General features: G+C 33.5%; 2 protein-coding genes across 3 annotated transcripts; both read left to right on the top strand.

Annotated features, from left to right (window-relative positions):
- The first annotated feature begins 72 nt into the window (after window positions 1-72).
- On the top strand, window positions 73-6,482 carry LOC21391434 (protein-tyrosine sulfotransferase). Of its 2 annotated transcripts, none has more exons than XM_024161340.1 (13): window positions 73-597; window positions 981-1,036; window positions 1,297-1,474; window positions 1,569-1,640; window positions 2,036-2,324; window positions 2,665-2,805; window positions 2,927-3,031; window positions 3,208-3,355; window positions 3,783-3,811; window positions 3,928-3,996; window positions 4,100-4,219; window positions 4,845-4,979; window positions 5,822-6,482. In XM_024161340.1, exons 2-13 carry the CDS (start codon window positions 988-990, stop codon window positions 5,960-5,962), a joined length of 1,476 nt encoding a protein of 491 aa, XP_024017108.1. In that variant the 5' UTR covers window positions 73-597; window positions 981-987; the 3' UTR covers window positions 5,963-6,482. The 2 variants fall into 2 exon arrangements, with proteins under 2 accessions (XP_024017108.1, XP_024017107.1); XM_024161339.1 differs by having other exon boundaries at window positions 75-597; window positions 3,762-3,811; window positions 5,822-6,481.
- Window positions 6,483-8,785: 2,303 nt separating this feature from the next.
- Window positions 8,786-11,968, top strand: LOC112090320 (GATA transcription factor 11-like). The gene is made up of 3 exons (XM_024161333.1): window positions 8,786-9,062; window positions 9,850-10,080; window positions 11,087-11,968. The coding sequence occupies exons 2-3, from the start codon at window positions 9,865-9,867 to the stop codon at window positions 11,825-11,827; spliced, it is 957 nt and encodes a 318-aa protein (XP_024017101.1). The 5' UTR covers window positions 8,786-9,062; window positions 9,850-9,864; the 3' UTR covers window positions 11,828-11,968.
- Window positions 11,969-21,361: the final 9,393 nt, after the last annotated feature.

Genomic DNA, 21,361 nt, shown 5'->3' on the forward strand with positions numbered 1-21,361 from the left:
CCCAAATTCCCAGTTTTTACGTCCGCGAGAACAAGCAAAGCCAATTCTATTACCATTTTGCCACCTTCAAAGTTTTTTCCGCTAGTCAACCCGCTGCGAAGTTAGGCCAATGCAATAACGGATTACGACACAAATCGACAACAACATTCAACTTCCACGCGCCACTTTCAGTACCTTCGCTTCGTCGTCGTTTTGAAAGTCAAACTCCGACACTCAAAAAAATAAGTAAAAAAACAAAAAAAAAGTCTCCGACTCTCCAATGAAAGGCCGAAAAATGAAAAATCCCCTGCACAACAGGGACAAGAATATCTAGGAAAGAAGATTGTCGTTTCCCGGGAAAATCCAACCCACAACATCCTTTTCCACGAGAGTAAAAAGAGGGCGCTGTTTGGTCGGCGAGAAAATTTTGAAAAAAAGGTGGGAGAGTGAGCGAGCGGGCGGGCGGGCGGGCCGGCGAGCGGAGGACACTCAGTTCCTTCGGGATCTCTGGAAGGTTCTGGAAAAGAGTGGGACCTCATTGATCGCGAGGCCTGTCTGCTTTTCCCCAGGCACCGATTTGGCGGAATTTATGAGCACCAAATCCTCCTAACATAACTGGTAGGCCTAATCGAATTTCCTTCCTTTCCTTTTTGTTTTCGGCTCTTTTGATCGGACCTGTGTTTTGAGCTTTTTTTATTATTTATTTTTCAACTTTAAAGTTTCGTTGTTGTTTGTGGTATTTCGCGGATTCTCATTTCAGGTTGGTCATTTGCGTTGTTTAAGGTTTTGGTGTTTTATTGATATTGAGAATTGAAAAGATTAGCAAAAGTTTCTGGCATTTCAATCGCGTGACGTTTTCCTTGCTCATAATTGCTTCCGATCAATTAACACTCCCATAGAGGAATTGTCTTTGAAATTTTCCCTCGTAATCCTAACATCCGTTTTGAATTGCGTTACTTTTTTATGTCGTTTGACAATATATATTCGTTGCTTCTTGACAGTGCTTCTATGGATCCTGCTAAAAAATTTTCTTTGCTGCTGTTGTTTCTGGGATTTGGTATGTATTAGCTGAATTTAATTGACATATGGCTTTTTTTTTTCTTTTTCTTTTATAAGTTTCACTTTTCAATCAGTGTTTTTGGACTCCTAAAAGATTATATTTTTGTATAATGTCTAAAAAATATATGTATATATTTTATTTCTAAACTACTGGATTATTCTTTGTTCTGCATTCTTTTTCGTTATGTTTATCTCCCATTAGGATTAAGTTATTGGTTATTTTTTATTCCTTTTTTTTCTCCCCCAACACTTCGACAGTTTCCGTATGGGTGAATGCCTCTACTTTTAGTGATGATTATGGGCATTGTGAGAGAATTGTCCAGAAATGGGCATTTTCTTCACTTGAAGAAGAAGCCAAAGAAGACAAACACACATTAAGGGATTTGCTGTTTTTTCTCCATGTCCCCAGAACAGGCGGGCGAACATATTTTCACTGGTAATTTCATACATGCATGGTACAGTTAACTAAATACTGACACTATACATATGAAGTTATAAATTTATGCTTCTGGCTGTTTTTTACAATGCAGTTTCTTGAGAAAGTTGTACCCTAACTCTCTGGAATGCCCTCGATCTTATGATAAGCTGCGATTCGATCCAAGGTAATATTTGTTTGTTTTCTCTCTCTGATAGTATTTATGCTAGACGTTTTCTAAATTTTATAATCATTTGAATATCTAGTAGATTTCAAATAATAAATTTTCTTTTGAATAGCAAACGCTCGCTGCTTCTTGGGGTAATTGGATAGCTGACCCATTTCTGTCTAAATGAGTATTGAGTTATACATGGAGGTAGTTCCAGTAAATGTCAGTTGTTTGTAGGCTAGAGTTTCTTGGGAGTTGAAGCGAAGACGCTCCATTGGAGGACAGTTTGACTTATATATTACAGAAAAAGCTTGAGAAAATTTTCTTTCTTATTAACTTATTTGACTCTATCCTTTTGCAAACTCTGCTTCTGCCTGGAATTGTAGTTTATACTGATTTTGTATCCTATGCAGAAAACAAAAATGCAGGCTGTTGGTTACTCATGATGACTATAGTATGATGTCTAAACTTCCGAAGCAGAGAACTTCAGTAGTGACAATACTTAGGGATCCGGTGGATCGTGTCTTCAGTACTTATGAATTTTCAGTAGAAGTAGCAGCTAGGTTTTTGGTGCATCCTAACTTAACTTCTGCAACACAAATGGCTGCACGATTGCGTGCTAAAACTACTGGTGTAAGCACACTGGATATCTGGCCGTGGAAATATTTGGTTCCATGGATGAGGGAAGACCTTTTCGCTCGTGTATGTTTCATATTCTATTGCTTGATGTATCTCCTTTATATGTGAGGATGCACAAATGTGTTCCTGTTTTTTGTGTTGCTCTTTATTATTTTTCTCTCGTCACATAAGCACCCACATGTAATCCTTCCATATCTCTTAAATCACTTTGGGCGTTAGTTTATATTTTTCCACTATAACTGATAACATTGAAAGATATTATCATTATGTCAGACTATGAAAATGGATCCTAGTTGAACGTCTACCAACGAATCCGTCTTTCCTTCTTTGATTCACTTTTTGAATATACCTGTAAGAGCTTTGCTGAGGACTCGCCTGGTTTTATTCTTATTGTTATGCGCAGAGAGATGCTAGAAAGCACAGGGGCTTGAATGAAATTATGAGCAATGACCCATATGACATGTTGGAGATGGTTATGCCACTACAAGAATATATTGAGGATCCTATTGCTCATGAGATCATTCACAATGGGGCAACTTTTCAGGTAGCATGGTGGAGCAGGTCCTTAGGCCATAGTTCACTGCATTTGTGTAGTTCTAATCTTATTTGTGGCTCAATCTATCCGACAACCGTTGAGCTTAATACCTGACTTCTTAGCTTTAAAGGTTGCAGGATTGACAAACAACTCCTATACTCCCGAGTCACATGAAGTTCGCCAATGTGTGCAAAAGCACACAGTTCTCGGTGATCTAGTGCTTCAAGTGGCAAAGGTAATACAATAAAGGTCCTTTTACGGGCCTTGTGCTTGTGAAGTAGCCTCTATCTAGTGTTTAAAGCTGAGGTGTTCAGTGCAATGTTTTGAATGGTATTGTGTCAATGTCCATTTTTCTCTCATCATCCTTTTTTCGCCAAATGACCATGATAGAGATTTGCTAAAATCCTGCAGAAGCGGTTAGATGATATGTTGTATGTTGGTCTCACTGAAGAACACAGAGAATCTGCGACCATGTTTGCAAATGTAGTGGGTTCACAAGTGATTTCTCAGCTCAGGACGTCAAGCTCAAGCACAGAGAGCACCGCTGACAACAAATCAGGTTAGTGGTGTGACAACTGTTTTTTTCTCTTTAGTTAACCTTCTGTATTTATCAAATGCAACATTTGAATTGGTTAGCCTTTGTTTGTTTTTAATTTGGGAGATGTTATCATTTTGGCATTTAGTATTTCTTATGTTAACTAGGCATAAATAACGGATGTGCAAAGAAAGTTACTCTTGTGGACTTTCTGAATAAAAATGGAATTGGAAACACCTATTTCTTTGAGCTGGTTTTTGTACAACACCCGGTTCAATTTTACATCTACTTTAGGTTGTTTGCTGCTTTAGTGCTTTTTTTCCCCCTTCTGGATATGTCAGTACTTAAAAATGTCAACACTCTTGTTCCAGTCAAGTATTAGACAGCATAGATTCATTGCACAGTGATTAATTCATTTACTTTTTTATAGCACGGAGTGCTTCGATTTCAGATTCCAGGCCCAATAACAATCACCATCAGGTAATCAAGAAAGTTTTTCTTTGCTTGTTCTTTCGAGAAAAAAAAAATCTTAAATGACTGGTTTGAATTGGACATTATCCTTATAACTTTTTCACTGCACTTTTCCTGCACAATAGAAGAGCACCTCGGACCAAAACACTACTGACATAGCTTCACCCGAAAATGATGAAGCACTAAAAGAAAATGTAAGCTACTTCATATGATGTGAAACTTCTATATATAAGCATGAGTTGTGATCTGTTCCTCTATTTTGACAAATGTTGCATTTTGATCCCAACTTTATATTAGATGACTGTGGGAGACCTTATGGATGCTTATGAAGTTTGCATCTCTAGTTTACGAAAGGCCCAAACACAACGGCGCACCTCTTCTTTGAACAGGATCTCACCAGTAAACTTCACCAAGGAGGTATATGTAAAATTTTAGTCTAATGAAGCAAACTGATTACGTCATGCGTTATTTTCCATGAGCTATTCTATCTCTGCACACGTTTTCTTTTATTTGTATTCTTGTGAATATGGCCGCAGTCCAATTCGGTCGTGGGGAAAGTTCTTTTTTGCTTTGTTGATATAATTATGTCTTAAGCTGATTTAAATTCAAGATTAGCATCCCTCATGGAGCTCTGAATTTCTGAATTTTCTGTGAGAAGATTTGCTATTTGCAAATGCATGAAGATGTTTCCCACTGTGTTTTGCTCTTATTTGCTGGGTGTTATGGTCTGATACCCCATATGATGTTAATTTATTTTGTTCTATTAAAAAGTTGCAGGTGCTGCTTTTCTTGTTTACACCTTTGTTTTCTATGTTTTGTGCTAGCTTTTTGTAAGAAAAAGCCTGGATATGGATATGGATATGCTTTTGTTGACTTATTACCTGAAACAATCTCAATGCCTTGGTTACTCGCACCTTGCAGATTACACTTCGAATGAGACTTCATTTGCAATATTGGCTTTTTTTTTATTATTATTATTTTACTTTAACTTGTTTTCTCCCCTTTGGTTTCTGCTAACATCCCAAAGCTTGAAATTCAACAGGCACGCCATCATGTCTCTAAAGCGGTCCTCGAACAAATAAGGTCACTTAACCACCTGGATTTGGAACTCTACAAATATGCCCAGGACATCTTTGCAAAACAACATAAACGTTCAATGCATAATTTTGTTGGCATAGTAAGTCTCTTTATCCAAAGATGCTTTTATTGTCCTTACAATTCTCTTTTTTCAGTGGCTATGTATATTTGTAAGATTGTATTGGCTTCTCTTCCAGCTCGTTAATTAGTTAGGTACAGCCCTCAAGTTATGATTTTATGATGAAGTTATGGCTTGGAAATTGGAAGAGATGAATTTAATATCATGAATTAGAAGGCTTTCATAGGCACTTTCTTTGGAACTGTTGAGATGATTATATGACCTAAGCCAATATATGCTTACTGTTTTAGCCATCAGCTGTTGCATCGTAATTGATGCCATTGTCCTTGTCAGAGTCTTATTCTGACCCTTTTTGGTTGTTTTATCCTAACTTCTGCACTTCCTGTATATGCCTCTCTTAGAGCGGCTAGGGTGCATGTGAGGATGTCTCTGTCTGTTTTTTTCCCTTTCTCTTCCTGTCTGAGATGTTAATCAGAACATAAAATTGAGGTTTATTTTTTTTCTTTTTTTTTTTTTTTGCATTTTAGGAGCTTAAATGATAATAAAAATAAAAAATAAAATAAGAAAAAAGTTATCACACTGTAGAAGCTGAGCTGTATTTGTGGTAACATGGCATATTTGAGGACAACTCCACTTCGTCATTTTAGCTTGTTTTCTACCATTGAATTTGTATATTCCAGTTATCATTCTCTGTAGTTATAATGTCTAAGATGGCACTGTAACTGTTAAATCTAAATTTATACCTCATGAGGGTAAATGCTTAAAAATATACTCGTCCTCTTTTCGACGCCATCTTGATTGCTCCAAACGAGCAGCACACTTATATTGTGGCTTAAATTCTTTTGCGTATATTTAACTTGCAGGAGAAGTTGGAGAGTATGTTCAACAATTCATACCGCAGGACATTTTGGAATTTCCTTTCAATAGGCATGACCCTTGTCTCACTCCTTATCTTCTTTGTATTTGTAAATGCACGAAGAAGAATGTTGAAAGTTAAGGTATGAATGCTTTTGATTGCCATTATATTCCTGGAACACAGGCTCAAAAAACGAGTTACAAAAAGGAATAAAGAAAAGTATCCACATTTTTGTACTCTATGCCAGTTTATAGATCTTAGCTTTGTTCTTTTGGTGGCTGTCCCATTAGTTGTCTCTTGTACTTGAAGCTAAGTTTTTGGTTTGCTTTCACACAGTATAAGCCTGCATTTTTAGTTAAAATTCCATTAGAAATGGCATAGTAAAGCGGCCTATTTTGGATCTTAGAAAGCAGAACCTGGTCTTTTGCATTTGGTTCAACGCCTATCGATATCATATGACATTGATAAGCTGCCATTAGAGCTAGGTCTTGCCAAATTGGTGATTCAGGGAAAGCTATGGCTATGTTGATGAAGCCCTTGTCGGGTAATAGAAACCAACACATGATATTTTTGAGACACTGAAAAGACTTCCAGAAGTTCAGTTTTGTTGCCATTCCTTCCACCATGTGCGAGAGGTCCCATCACAGAACATAATATATATGATACTATTTTTTGCTTCTGTTTATTGACCTTATTATATTATGTGGAGTAGGGAAATAGAATGAGAAAGGGTAAGTAGAATAATACGTCTCTTTTTATCCAAATGAATGAACAGTGTATCTCTTTTGTTTTCTTGTGACTCTAATGGTAGTGAATTATGTGTATATATTGTTATGGAATGAGAAGGTGGTAATGAACTTGGCCTGAAATGAGAAAACGTCAAAGGAATTTATACACAAAACAAATTTCCATAGGCTATGAGAATTGATACGTAACGAATTTCTTTTCTATCTATTTTTCTGACGAGAAGAAAACGTTTTTATCTGCATAATGCGTTTTTTTCTTGGCTTCAATGTTATTATATAATGTGGAGTAGGGAAATAGAATGAGAAAGGGTAAGTAGAATAATACGTCTCTTTTTATCCAAATGAATGAACAGTGTATCTCTTTTTGTTTTCTTGTGACTCTAATGGTAGTGAATTATGTGTATATATTGTTATGGAAAGAGAAGGTGGTAATGAACTTGGCCTGAAATGAGAAAACGTCAAAGGAATTTATACACAAAACAAATTTCCATAGGCTATGAGAATTGATACGTAACGAATTTCTTTTCTATCTATTTTTCTGACGAGAAGAAAACGTTTTTATCTGCATAATGCGTTTTTTTCTTGGCTTCAATGCAATTTCTGCTAAAGGCCAAGATCTGCTTTATTGCACGATCTACAGTAACGTGATTAAAGTCGCCATTCGCATCAAAGATGAAACATAATTATCGATTTTAAAAGGAGTTGGCCAGGTTGGCTTTTCTTTAACTTTCTTTAAGATTGCAAACTCTAGTTTTTTTTTTTTTTTTTTTTTGCTGGGACCAGTAATTTTTTTAATTAGAGGGAAAAAAAAGAAATTAAAAAGGTATTTTTTTTCCCTTAAAAGAAAGCCTCTTGTAACCGCGTCTCTTTTATTTATAACGAGAGTTAATTTTACGAATGGTCCCTAAGATTTAAGTTTAATTTCACTTTAGTATTTGATTTTTTAAACGTCGTACAGTTGGACCCATGGGTTTTATTATGTTTCAATTTCGATCATTCTATTAGCTTGGTGTTAAATATGTGACGAAAATTATAAAAATTATGAACTAAAATTGAAAACATATAAAATTAAAAGACAAACAATACAAAAATTAAAAGTAAATTTTCACAGATTGACCTAAAATTTTAGTTGTTCTAATTTACACAGATTTCATTAAATTTTAATACATAATTGATGGAATGATTGAAATTGAAACAAAATAAAACTTCAGAGACTATATGTGCGACGTTTAATTGTTATGAATTAAAGTGAGATTGAGTGTAAATCTAAGAAACTATTTGTGAAATTAACCCTTGTAATAATTATGGGTTCAAAAATAATTAAAACCAATCATATATATTTCTTGCATAGTTTTTCTGGTAGAAGAGTCCTACTAGTAATGTCAATTTATGATAGTTAAATATAATTAAAAGTACATCATATTAAAAAAGTATGCGGAACAAATAATTTTGATACACATATAACGATTGAAGTAAAAAACTACTAGTTATTTATTTTTTCTAATAGTAGTTACTTTTTAATATAATTATACTTTTTGATTTAACACGTTCATGGAAAATCCTCATATGTATACTTAAATATATAGAGAAGGTCTCAGAAATTTTACTCCATGAAAACTTCTAACGTTTTATTGTATTAATGAAATTACATAATTTAAAACATTAAATTACATCATAATAAAAAACGTACAAATAAAAACTTGCAGTCTAAATATATACAATACAACATAGTTTTTTTGTAACCATTAGTCCGTTCTTTTTGCTGAGTCGAGTTTAAAATTTAAATTTTGCTATAGTAAAAAATTCTAAAAAACAGTTATATCTAACTTTTTGCTACAGTAAAAAGTTCTCACACAACATCACATCTCAACTCGAATTAAAAACTCGAATTAGTGAACCGAAGAGACGTATGAGAACTAAAATTCACTAAATGAATAATAACAAACGAGCTTTTCCCCTTTCTAAAAATTAATAATTTGTCTAACCACAATTTTTAAATCATTTATGATTTGAATCTTCAACACTTCAATAACGTAAATAAATACCATTCGATCTAGTATCTAATTGTCGGTGATCTGTACATGTTATTTGTACCCAAAATAAAAAAATCAGACCCACACATCCTCTCACCGTTACCATAATAAATAAAAACACACCAAACGCCGACAATCCAAAACTACATCACAATCAAGTAAACAAAACATACGCTGATTAGAACACAAGAGCCGAGGGTCCACCGTAAAAGCTGTAAAGGTTATTGTACTACAATACGCGCACTGTCGAAAGAAAACCTAAAATTCCAATTTCCAGACATCAGAATCCCAATCTTCTCTCTTTGCTCGCACAAACTCGCTGTCTGTCTCTATCTGACACCCTAACGGTTCACCGGCGATCGATCTCTGCTTGTGAGATGTAATGGCGGAGCTGCAAATGCGCTTCTTCTTGTTCTTCATCTTCTGAACATCACTCCTCCATTGATTTTCTCCCAGCTCGGAGTTTTAGGTTAGCTGAGCTTCGTCTTTCTTCTCCCTTTCCTGTCTTTTACGCCATTTGGTTTACTTTTCGTGTTTGGTTTCCGAGAAAGTGAGGGGAAATGGTGGGAGTCTTTCCGTAAATGGGATTTGAAACGAGAAAAAAATGAAAGAAATGATTTCTTGGGAATAATGTGGGGAAAAACTGTAATTTTTTCTTTATATGCCCTTTTCAAGCAATTTCTCAGTTTATCAGTAAGCGTATTTGAGATTTTTTGTGAGGATTATTTCGTCATCCGTTCGTCGAGTGTCTGAAACAGAAGTGAATTTGGAAGAAAATTGAAAACGACGTCGTATATCCGTTTTCAAAAACCGGGATAAGTTCTCCTTTTGTAACCATTTTCCAAAATTTATTGTGATCCCGATATTGAATGAATTTAAGGATCCTCTAGAATATTCGAAGTCCTTTTCTATATATTTTCAGAAGTTGATTTTTTTTTTTTTTTTTTTACTTTTATCTGTACATAATTTTTGGTTGCTAATTACGGTGGTCTTTCTCTGATTCCATTTTCCCAATTGGGATATAATTAATCACACGTATAAACCCAAATCAACGAGATTACGTTGCCTTATTTTTTTTTTTTTTACTAATAATCACCTTTTTTTTTTGTAAGTTTTAACCAATAAAAATTTAATGCATGCATTTCTTTATAAAGGGTGTTTTTTTTTTTTATATCTATTTTTAAAAACTTTAGAGTGTATGTTAAATGGTACAGTACCTTTGAATTAACGTTGTCTTATTTTGTCACTTTTGTTAGACTGTACTAATTGACATGGTTGGTTCGTTGGACTTTGATGGAGTCTCCACGGATTTGCTTAACATTTTTGATTTCCCCCTGGAAGATGTGGAAGTCGGTGCTGAAAAAGATGACTGGAACGACATACAATTGCTTGATCTTCCATCTGATATTTCAATGGGGCTTTCATCTGTGTTTTGTAGTGGCTTACAGAAAGATAGTTCAAAAGAAATTAAAAATATCTCCTTTTCGGTGAGTTGTTATTTTTCCTCTTATGTAAATATATGTATGTATATATATATATATGTGTGTGTATATCTTATGTGTTTATATATTTATATGAATAAATTTGTTGACTTTGTCATCCACTAAACTGAAAGTCTTTGAGTTTTATGTCGTCAGCGTACGTGTATAATATGTACTATGTAGACTCTTATTTCTTGGTGTATGACTGATAAAGCGAATGACTGGTGATTCTAATCTGTCCTGGGGTTGAAGAAATGTGATTATTCGAACAAATTGGTAGCGGTAGCATACATTTTTATCAAAGTGTAGAGATGACTTGGCTATTTTCGACGGGAAAAAAATATATATATATTGTTAGGTGACGTTGACAGAGAAAATAAACCAGTAACAACTGGAAGGTAAAGGGAAAAAGACAATTATAGGCAAGAAAGTATGGCACACAGGTGGGATGCAGCAGTGTTCCTGCAGATGGATGAGAATCAAAGCTATGTCTCGTGTCAGGATTACACTTCCAGTCTTGTGAATTTTTCGATCCGGGAATAGAAAGGTCCAGAAAATATGATTTCTTCTAAATTAGTTGGATTTGTATGTATCTACTAATTTTTATATCCACTGAACTTGTCATGAGTCCTGACTGATTTGCTTCTCTGGAAATACATCGTGTTTTTTATTTATATTTTTCCATGTAGTATTTAATTCCTCATTTACATTATTAGTAATCAATTTCCTTGAAGAAGTTTCTATGTGAAAAGATTGTAAAGACTAAAAAGATACTACGTGTGAATAAGCAAATCAGTCTTTAGATGTTACGGTTATACAAGTCTCTTTTTCACAATTTAAGCTGATGATTTTGTATGTACGTTGCTGTCAAATTGGTTTGACGCTTTGTTTCCTTCTTGAATTTAGTTACTGTTGGGTGACAGATACATGTGTAATTCTAGTGTATATACGGGGACGTTACAACATATTTGATTACCCTGATATTTTGTCTGTCCTATATTCTACTTTTCAGTATGACAGAACTTGTCGACTAAACCGATCGCCAAGTGCTGCTGAAACGACTTCTAGTGGAGGGATTGTCCTAAGCGATGACTCTTCTTCTGATATCAAACATATCCACCTATTCAAGACCTCCAGTCCAGTGTCCATCCTTGAAAGCAATAGCTCCTGCTTTGCTGAAAATCCGAGAACTGCTGACCAAAAGTCCTCCGTCGTTCCAGTGAAGCGTCCACGAAGCAAGAAGCGTTCTCGCCCCTCAAACTTCGATCGGCTGTACACTTTACCTTTCATTGCAGCTTTGGAAAGGTTACGTCCTTCAGCAGCTTCTGAATCAGATTTAGGAGCTCCTCAGGTTGGCAAGATGTTCAAAACCGCCAAAAAAGCTATGAAGAAAAAAAGAGCTACGCCACACCCCATAGGTATAGAGGTTAGAAACGTCTCCTCGCAGCAATCGGGCGAGATCAAAAAATGCACGCACTGTCAGATGACAACTACCCCACAATGGAGGGAAGGGCCAATGGGCCCGAAGACCCTCTGCAATGCGTGCGGGGTTCGCTTTAGGTCTGGACGCCTCTTTCCAGAGTACCGTCCTGCAGCAAGTCCGACTTTTGTTCCATCGCTTCACTCCAACTCTCATAAGAAGGTTATAGAGATGAGAAACAAGGCTAGCCAGAGGGCCAACACCAGTAGAGCTGGTGTGGAACTTTATTTGCGTCCCCAGGCAGGAAATTCAGTTAGACAGTTAATTGTTTGATTATTATATATTTGATAGAACAGTCTTCTTGTTTAAGAGGTTCCTTGTCTGTTCTTGTTTCTTTTTTATAAATGAGGTTTATCGATCTTTATGTAGTACATTAATGGTAGCTAGGAGATTGCCTTAATTTCACCACTCTTATATTTCATTGTTAATTATCATGAAAACAAAAGACAATTTCAAAAGAATAGAGGGCGACCCTCAAATAAATTAAAACATAAGAACAGAGGTAGAAGCAACAAGACATTAAAAAAAAAAAATAATCAGAGAGAGAGAGTTCTACTTGCAGGAATATTTAAGCAACAGCACAAGTGTCGAACCACTACTTTGCCTTTAAACTCAAGGCAGAAATATTATATTGCAATACTCTACATGTGATTTATGCACATGTATATGGTGATCATGACCATTTACAGGAGGTATTTTTACACCAATAAATACGGCGGTTCATTTGACCATAGATTTAGAACTTAAATAAATACTTCTAATTTATATTGTTAAAAGAAATTTATTGAGTAAATCGAGTGTATTATGTCATCATGCTTACACGATACATCTAGTCAATAAAAAGTTGATATTTTAATAATGTGTTCAAGATAGTTTATTAAAAGTGAATTAGTTAAACTATAATTTAACACAACTTAATAAAAATATGGCATCCGAGAGTGGGACAATTTTTATGTTTAGGATTTTTAGGTCTCGTTCGCTTCGCGGATTTGAGTTTTCAATTCGAACTGAGATATTACATTTTTTAAGAGTTTTTAACTGTAACAGAAAAATTTAGATGTGACATTTTCTGAGAGCTTTTAATTATAAAAATTTTAAATTAAAAACTCGAATCGGTAAAATGAACGAGGCCTTAATGATTTTTGTTGCATTATTGTCAAAAATAATGTTTTTTTTTTGTCATTGTCAGAGGAATTTTTTTTTTTTATGTGCACTGAATTATTACAAGACTTAGTTAATCTCTTCATCGGATTTGAATGGTTGCATTAATCTTAGATTTATCTTTAAGCTAAATTTGATTTTTCGAGATTAACTTTAACTTTTATGAATGGTTTTTGAATTTATTTGTTAGATTATGATGAGATTTTATAGATCAATAGCTATGATTTATTTATTTATTTTATTTTTTTGAAGTTTTGAATGCAGGAAAAACAAGTTGTCTCAACAGTACAAGAGGACGAGCCTGCCTTTCAAGTGTAAACACAGTTACTACGATCAGAGCAAACTTGTAATCTGTTTTTGTCGATGTGTTCGACGGTTGAGATTTTTGTCACGTTAAATAATCATATAACAATCTTCTTACCTTTATTTTATTTTTTTTTTCTGCACTAGCAGTTGTTTGTAGAAACACGCTAACGATTTTTTTTACTAATTAATTTCACAGATTTGTTTTAGCTTTGAAGTGAACAATGAAAGGTTGTTGGAGTGGTTAGTTTCTTTCTAATTTCCGACCTTAATCCGCTCAAGTAAACTATCTCCAGGCTGTCACTTGTCCTATTTTGTTAAATCTCTGATCTTCTAAGAAAAACCATAAATTTAAAAAAGTCTTATGGTCAAGCAAATCAGATCTGATAAGTAAGTTGGAGTGGAGATGTAGCGAACGTGAATATTATTATTAGTAATTTAGTTTTTAGTCCCTCTAATAATATAACCCACATGCACTTAAAATACTGCAAATAATGGGTCATTCTTTTAGGATTGCATGTGCACATTACTACTGTCTGCCACTAGGTTCATCCCGCTAGACTTGGCATTGGACTTTTTATTTTAATTTTAGGCCCCGTTTATTTCACCGATTCGAGTTTCGAATTCGAGTTTTGCTACAGTAAAAAGCTCTAAAAAACAGTCACATCTAACTTTTTTACTACAGTAAAAAGTTCTCACATAAAATCACATCTCAACTCGAATTAAAAACTCAAATCGGTGAACTAAATGAGTCCTCGTACATACTTTTTTTTTGTTTCCTTGTTAGGATTATACACTACAATGTATATGCATTTTTACACTCGTCGTCTAGTCTCAGAAACCTGTCCAAGAAGAACAACTGGATACACAATGGCTTATGGATGAAAACGTGATTAACCCCCTTATTAATTACAATTTATGAATGGGTTTAAGGGTAAGGCAGCGTTTAATAAAACTTGAACTTTTCTAAAACTTTGATTTATCGCACTTTATTGCTCTCTACATTCTAATGTTCAAGTAACAATTGTGGTAAACTCTTTAAAAAAAAAAAAAAAAAAAAAAAAAGTCATCTGTTTTCACCAAATAGCTTGTTTTTATTGCTAAGAAAATACCTTTCTTTGTCCATTCACTACCATGTAATCTTATTATTGTTATCTTTTCATCTAACGCATGTTTTTTTATGGGAATAATTTTTAACATGAAAAATACATTTTCCTATAACTTCCGAATAACATATTTTGGAAACATATACTTGGGTGTCGAATTTTTCAGAGTTGTTTTTTGTTCTACGGGTAATATTAATGGCATAATTGTTTTATAGAAAAGAGAAATTTTTAATCATGCATGTTAAAAATATATATCTTTTTGTAGAAACGTTAAAATGGATTTAAATTCTAAAGTATCACGCTATGATTTTCCAATACACTATCTGATTTGTGCAAAAATTTGTTCTTAACGTGTCATTACCACTATAAATGCAGAAAGCCATTCCTCAATGACTATTGGTTGTGCCATTTGGTATTGGGCCAAGTAAAACTTAGTTAGATTTGGTTTGTGGGCTACAAGCCCAGATTTGGTGGGCTAAGCACAAAAAAACCTGGACTGGACCCACTAATAATGCCCATCTTCCTCCAAAGTATCTGCGGCCTCATTTCAATACATTGAGTTTAAGGCCTCATTCATTTTACCGATTCGAGTTTTTAATTTTAAATTTTTACAGTTAAAAACTCTCAAAAAATGTCACATTTAACTTTTTCTGCTACAGTTAAAAATCCTTAAAAAATATCACATCTTAGCTCGAATTAAAAACTCAAATCCGCGAAGCGAACGAGGCCTAAGTACCTAACCCGGCTATGATAAAAAAGAAATTGTTCTTCTATTTGGCACCAACAATGCTAAGCACTACGCACTAACAAAGGACGGGTCTCGCAGAGTGAGACTCACAGGTATAGTCCACACTCTATTAGTAATGGTGCTTCACACCAGTGAACCAAAGAGAAAAAAACAATCAAAGAGAATCAAACATTCCTCATTCCTCAAAGTGAACCAAAGAGAAAAAAAAGAATTACACAGACAGAAATTTATTCCAGGTAAATAGGAAAAAGGAATAAAGTGGAAAAGAGCTGGCTTTAGTTCATACATTCCTCAACGGAATGCCAACATTTTTCTCAAACTCGAAAATAAATCACAATTCAAATGCTGTTCAAAGAAGTTCAATGAAACAGTTTTTGCTTTGTAGTTCAACACAAAAGACAACAGCTCAAAAAAAAAAAAAAAAAAAAAAAAAAAAAAAAAACAAGCCCTAGGATCGGGCCCACAGCCCATAGCTACCTTTCTTTTTTTTTTTTTTTTTTTTCCTCTTTAAGATACATAGGCACCTAGTTGAGATGAAATGGAATCATACTTATTATTTAAGGATTGACCCTCTTTTCCCATTCCGTACTATATATGTTTTTACATTTTGTGCTAAAAACTGGTGTGACCATCCTTAAACTCTATTGCCCTCTCCCTATTTGGCATCTGGCTTTGCATCTTTAACGGTTCAAAGTACATTGTTCCATTGATTACACTTTTTTTGTTTGTTTTGTTTTGGTATTGTATTAGTAAATGAATTTCTACCAAAACCTAAACTAATGACAGTGAGAGCAAGTACCCCTACACACTAGTAACCCCACTTAACTATAGTTGTGTTTTGCAGAGGATATGAATTGGCATTTGGCAAGGGAATCTTCTTTCTATCATTGAAAATCTGTCGCTTTTACTCCTAAAACCTTATTATTACCTTTGAGCAAAGCTTAGCTCAGGATACCGGCAGGTTCCCAACTTAAAATTTCCTCGGGCCTGGGGTAAATTATAGTAGAAGAAACAAAGGCCTTGTTCCGCATACTCATTTTTGAGTGAAAAATTTAAAAAAAGACAACTCGAATTATAACTTTATTCGAGTTCATGTTCTTTTAAGTTTGAATTTGAGTTTGAACTCGAATTTGAAATTAAAACTCGAGTTTAAGTTTTCCCTTCAACACGAATTCAGAACCTCGAACTCAAGTTAATGAACAGTATTTTTTCTATTCTTAAAAATGCTATAATTTTTTCGTTTTAATTTTGATTGAGATGATTTTTTTCTATGCGTTGACAACTAAAACTAGACCCATATACCCTATTAAAATTTTTCATCAGCATTGAGTTTTTATTAAAATACTATCTAAATACAAATTCAAGTTTTGACTTACTCAAACACAAACTTAAAAAATATTCTTATCTCAAACCATAACTCAAATGTACACAACCAAACACAAACAAATTACAACTTCAACTCAAGTTATGACATAAACTCAACTCAAAATACCTAACTCAAAAACATCAAAAGAACAAGCCTAAAAATACCCACCACTTGTTAAAGATGAAAAAAACCAAATCCAAAAATTTAACTTACAACAGTATATACTCACCATGTCTTGTTGTAATCCCACTCTCGTTTTCTATTAACAAGCATAAGAAATACCGCGACCACATAAGTGTCTATAAGATTTAGCTGTTAAATTTAAAAATCGATACATATAATATATATACGAAAAATGCGTAGAAACACCATCGACACTAAGCGTCATCGTAAATAAAATGTGTATTCTACTTATGAATTTTACACTATAACACTCATATTCTATTAATAGACGGTGTTTAATATTACCGGTGTCTTATAATAATGTTCATACTTAATGTAGACACTCTCCTAGCTAGCCTTTTAGCCTGTCAAGAGTCAACAAAATTGCAAAACCCAAAAATTTTCAACTTTCAAAAGAGCATGAATATTCCAGTCGGAGCAAAAGAATTTTTAAAAAAAATGGAGGTTCATGAAGATGACCCACACCAAGGCACAATTAGGGCTTAGTGTTGGCCCGACATTCTTAGGTTCGAAGCAATTGATCAACAGACCCGAAATGCTACGTGTCACTCAAATGCTGGTCGATGGGCCGAACTTTGACGGAGAGTATCTTAATACTAAAGATCTAGACCGTCCACGTGTCGAACATCCAAGTGGCTCGATCAACATTCAAAAGAAACATATTAGAGTCAATAATGATGTGGAGAGAAGAAACACAACGACAGAGATTCCTGGGCTGTTCCATAAAGTGGGACCCGAACAGTCACTTCGTTACGTCCTGTCACGGGTGTATGTAATTAACTGACAGTCGATGGGCCATTGGGATAGCGACACGTCGGCAGAAACGGCAGTGCGAGTCACTCGCAGGTCAAGTCGTACCGACCACAAAGCTCATGGGTTGTCTCTAGCTGTTAAAGTTTTGCCACTCTGGCAGAGAGAGAAAAGAGTGTTAAATGCGCACTTAGGCGTAGGCTAGCATCGGCCCAGTAACAAAGGCAGGACAGGCTCTAATCCAAAGGAGCCTTGACTTTTTTTTCTTTTCAGTAATCTTACAAATACCTAAGTACATGAGTAGGGTTTGTTAAAATAAAATAAAAAATGTGAAGTTAAGTTATAATTTTATTTATATTTATATTTATTTGTATAATTTAAATTTGAATTTGAGTTTTAAATCGAGTTTTAATTTGAGTTTGAAGTTAAAATTTGAGTTTAAAGTTTCGTTCACTTCACGGATTTAAGTTTTCAATTCGAGCTGATATGTGACATTTTTTGAGAGCTTTTCACTGTAACAGAAAAAGTTAGATGTGACATTTTTTTAGAGCTTTTTACTGTAAAAACTTAAAACTGAAAACTCAAATCGGTGAAATAAACGAGACCTTAGTTTTTCCTTTAACTCAAGTTCTTAAAATCAAACTTAAGTTCTTAAACTCAAACTTAAGTTCTTAAACTCAAACATAAGTTCTTAAACTTAAACTCAAGTTAATGAACAATATTTTTTCTATTCTTAAAAATATCATAACTTTTTCGTTTTAATTCTGATTGAGATAATTTTTTTCTATGCATTCACAATGAAGAGATGAATAAAACCTCACCCATATACCATATTAAAATTTTTCATCATCATTGAGTTTTTATTAAAATATTATTTAAATAAAAATTTAAGTTTTGACTCATTCAAACACAAACTCAAATAGATTCTCAATTCAAATTATAACTCAAATGTGCACATCCAAACACAAACTCAGGCCCCGTTCATTTCACCGATTCGAATTTAGAATTCGAGTTTTGCTATAGTAAAAAGCTCTCAGAAACAATCACATCTAACTTTTTTACTACAGTAAAAAGCTCTTACATAAAATAACATCTCAACTCGAATTAAAAACTCGAATCAACGAACAAAACGGGCCTTCAGGTTACAACTTCAACTCAAATTATAACTCAAAATCTACATTCAAGTCGCTATACAACCGAACAAGCCCTATTTTTTACCTTTTATTTTTTATTCATAAATTTTTTAATTAGATAATTATATTAATAAAAAAATATAAAAAATAAAATGTAAAAATCAATTTTGTATTTCTTTTTGTTGGCAGTGACAGGCCCAATGTTGTCAGTTAGGTTGTCGTTTTTAGGGGCCCTTAGGTCTGATTTATTGCCGAGTTTTTAGAAACACATTGGTTTAACTTTTTTTTTTCTTTAAAAAAAATTCTTCCGTTTCTTTAGCGTATATTTTTAAAGAATTCAAGAGTAGATCAAAAATAGTTTTTTTTTTTAAAAAAAAAAAAAAACAGATTCAGTATCTTATCGTTAAATCTGATTAGTATTATATTAGATTAAAAAATATACAAAATGAACCGTACAAATCGCATAGTTGAAATGGTTTATATTTTTAAGACCTGGTGGAGAAGCTTTTTAAAAACTATTTACTTCTCTTTAATTTATCTAAAGATAAACTATTGTTAAGTCTTCTTATCTTAGTAGGGGAAGACTTCTCAGTAGTTACTATGGAGGCCCCTATTAGAACATTCTTAATTGAATATGAGACGATAAATTTATAAATGGACATTATAAGGACTAGAACATTGTTGCAACAATGTGGCACATAATCCATATAATAATATCTACGTTCATGAAGCAAATATATATATATATATATATATATATGCGTTCACTTCTTGTATTGAAGCTTGTGTGTGCGTATATGGTGTTAGAGTTTGCCTACTAGCTGGGAGGACTTTTTTTTTTATAAGAGAAAAAAATTGAAAGAGAAATAAGGACAAGAATGTAAGAAAATAGATTCTAAGACTTATTGTTATTTAGTAACAAGGATTAGCAAAAGAGAATTGATTAATTGAGCGGTTAGAATCCAACCCGAGACTCCAATTTTGACACATCTAAAATAGAAAAGATTGAAAGAGAGAATGCATATCAAATACAGTGAAAAGGAAACTATTTATGTAAAATTAATAACTAGGCTCGTTTAGTTCGTTGATTTAAGTTTTTAATTCGAGTTAAGATGTGACTTTATGTGAAAGTTTTTAACTATAGTAAAAAAGTACTTAGATGTGACTGTTTTTTAAAGTTTTTTACTGTAATTAAACTCAAATCGGTAAAATGAACGAGGCTTAGAGAAAAGTCATTCCTTTTATCCTCTATTTTCCTTAGTACCTAAGTTATATATTTTTCCTTATTTCCCACTTTTTTTCCATCTTAGCGAACACAACCTAAACTTATATCGCGTTGGTATGACCAATTCTAAAGTAAATTGTGCACAAGGTTAGGCCAAAAAGTACTTTCCACAAAAGCCTTAAATTGACATGCGTATCATATATGCTAAAGAATTACTGAATTATAATATATATTTACGGATACAATAATATGACTCTTGGTTACAAGGTTGGCCGGGCCTTTAACTATATTACAGTATATAACCAAAAGTAAGCGACAAACACATGTGACAAGTGCACACATCCAAAGTGACGAAAATTCCAATCTTTACATTCTAATTTCACATCATAATGTAAATATTTTTATAAGCCGGACATGCCCTACTATTGCTAAATTTTGAAAGAACCAAAATGCCTGTAGAAATATATATATATATATATGTGTGTGTGTGTGTGTGTGTGTGTGTGTGTGTGTACATATATATATTGTTTTCTATCCAAAAGTATAAAAAGGGATCAGTTCTTGTTGAGGAACCCACCAAATTAAGATTACTAGAGCAAAGACAACCAAACAAACAAATCCACATGTGACACCTTAGTGACTCATATATTGTTACGTCCATATTATATCCACCAGCTTGTTGGTTGGCCATGGCTAAATGGGGACGGCAACTTTAATTTTTATTAAGGCAGCTAGTTAATTTGGAGATTAGACTAATCCATCTAAATTAATGATGGATGTTGGACGGTGAATTTTAATTACAACGTTAATTATTGTACGTAGTTTAGGTTTTTTTTTGTTGTCAAGTGTTAATTCTTAGCCAACCAATCGGTATCCATCTTTTTCCTAGCCTAGCTAATTAATAGGCTTTGGTTTTGTAGTGTGCAACAGTATTTGCAGACAGCCATGTTTCTCTTTCATATATGGACGTAGGAAATATTACAAATTAAGTTAATTTCTCTTAATAATTAAGCACTTTTGTCTAATGGGCAATGACTATTAGAGTTTTAAGAAGGTGAGAAGAAAAGTGAAGGAAAATAGTTGCACGGTATTGGATTTTCATTTTAAAATGTTAACATGTTTAAGTGAGGTGATTCAATATAATAGTGTTTCGTTAGGAGTCACCAATCTTATATTTTTTAAGGAGAAAGAGGAAAATAAGCCAAGACTTGAGATGAATTAAAATTAATAGGTCAATAGTTTATATAAGTTAATAAATAGGTTAAATTACTATTTTCGTCCATAACTTGTCTGGTTATGAACCATAACTTGACAAGTTATTGTCTATAATTGTCCATAATTTGTCTGGCTATGAACCATAACTTGACAAGTTTGTCCATAACTTATTTAGTTATGAACCATAACTTGACAAGTTATAACCTATTAATTTCTATAACTAAAAATTGGTCTATATACTTTCTTAAGCTTTTTATATTGGCTTATTTTCTATTATTTTTCTATTTTTTATGGATTAACCCAGCCCGTTTAAACAATGGGCTCTGATAGCATATTAGAGTTTTAAGAAGATGAGAAAAAAAAGTGAATGAAAAGAATTGCACTTTATAAAGTATTAGACTTCCATATTAAAAAATTAATATGTTTAAGTGGGATGGCTCAATATCTTTATATAAGGATTCGGGTATTTTATCTTTAACAATGACTTGATGTTATATGTCTGTATCGATGTAGTTACTTTACCAACTTGAGACAACAGTTACTTTGCCATCTTAAAAGCTCTCTCTCTAGTATCATCTCATCAAGCTTCACCTCTTCTTTCTCTCCAGTATATCTCA

This window comes from Morus notabilis, unplaced genomic scaffold (genome assembly GCF_000414095.1).
Source record: "Morus notabilis unplaced genomic scaffold, ASM41409v2 Scaffold922, whole genome shotgun sequence".
NCBI lineage: Eukaryota > Viridiplantae > Streptophyta > Magnoliopsida > Rosales > Moraceae > Morus > Morus notabilis.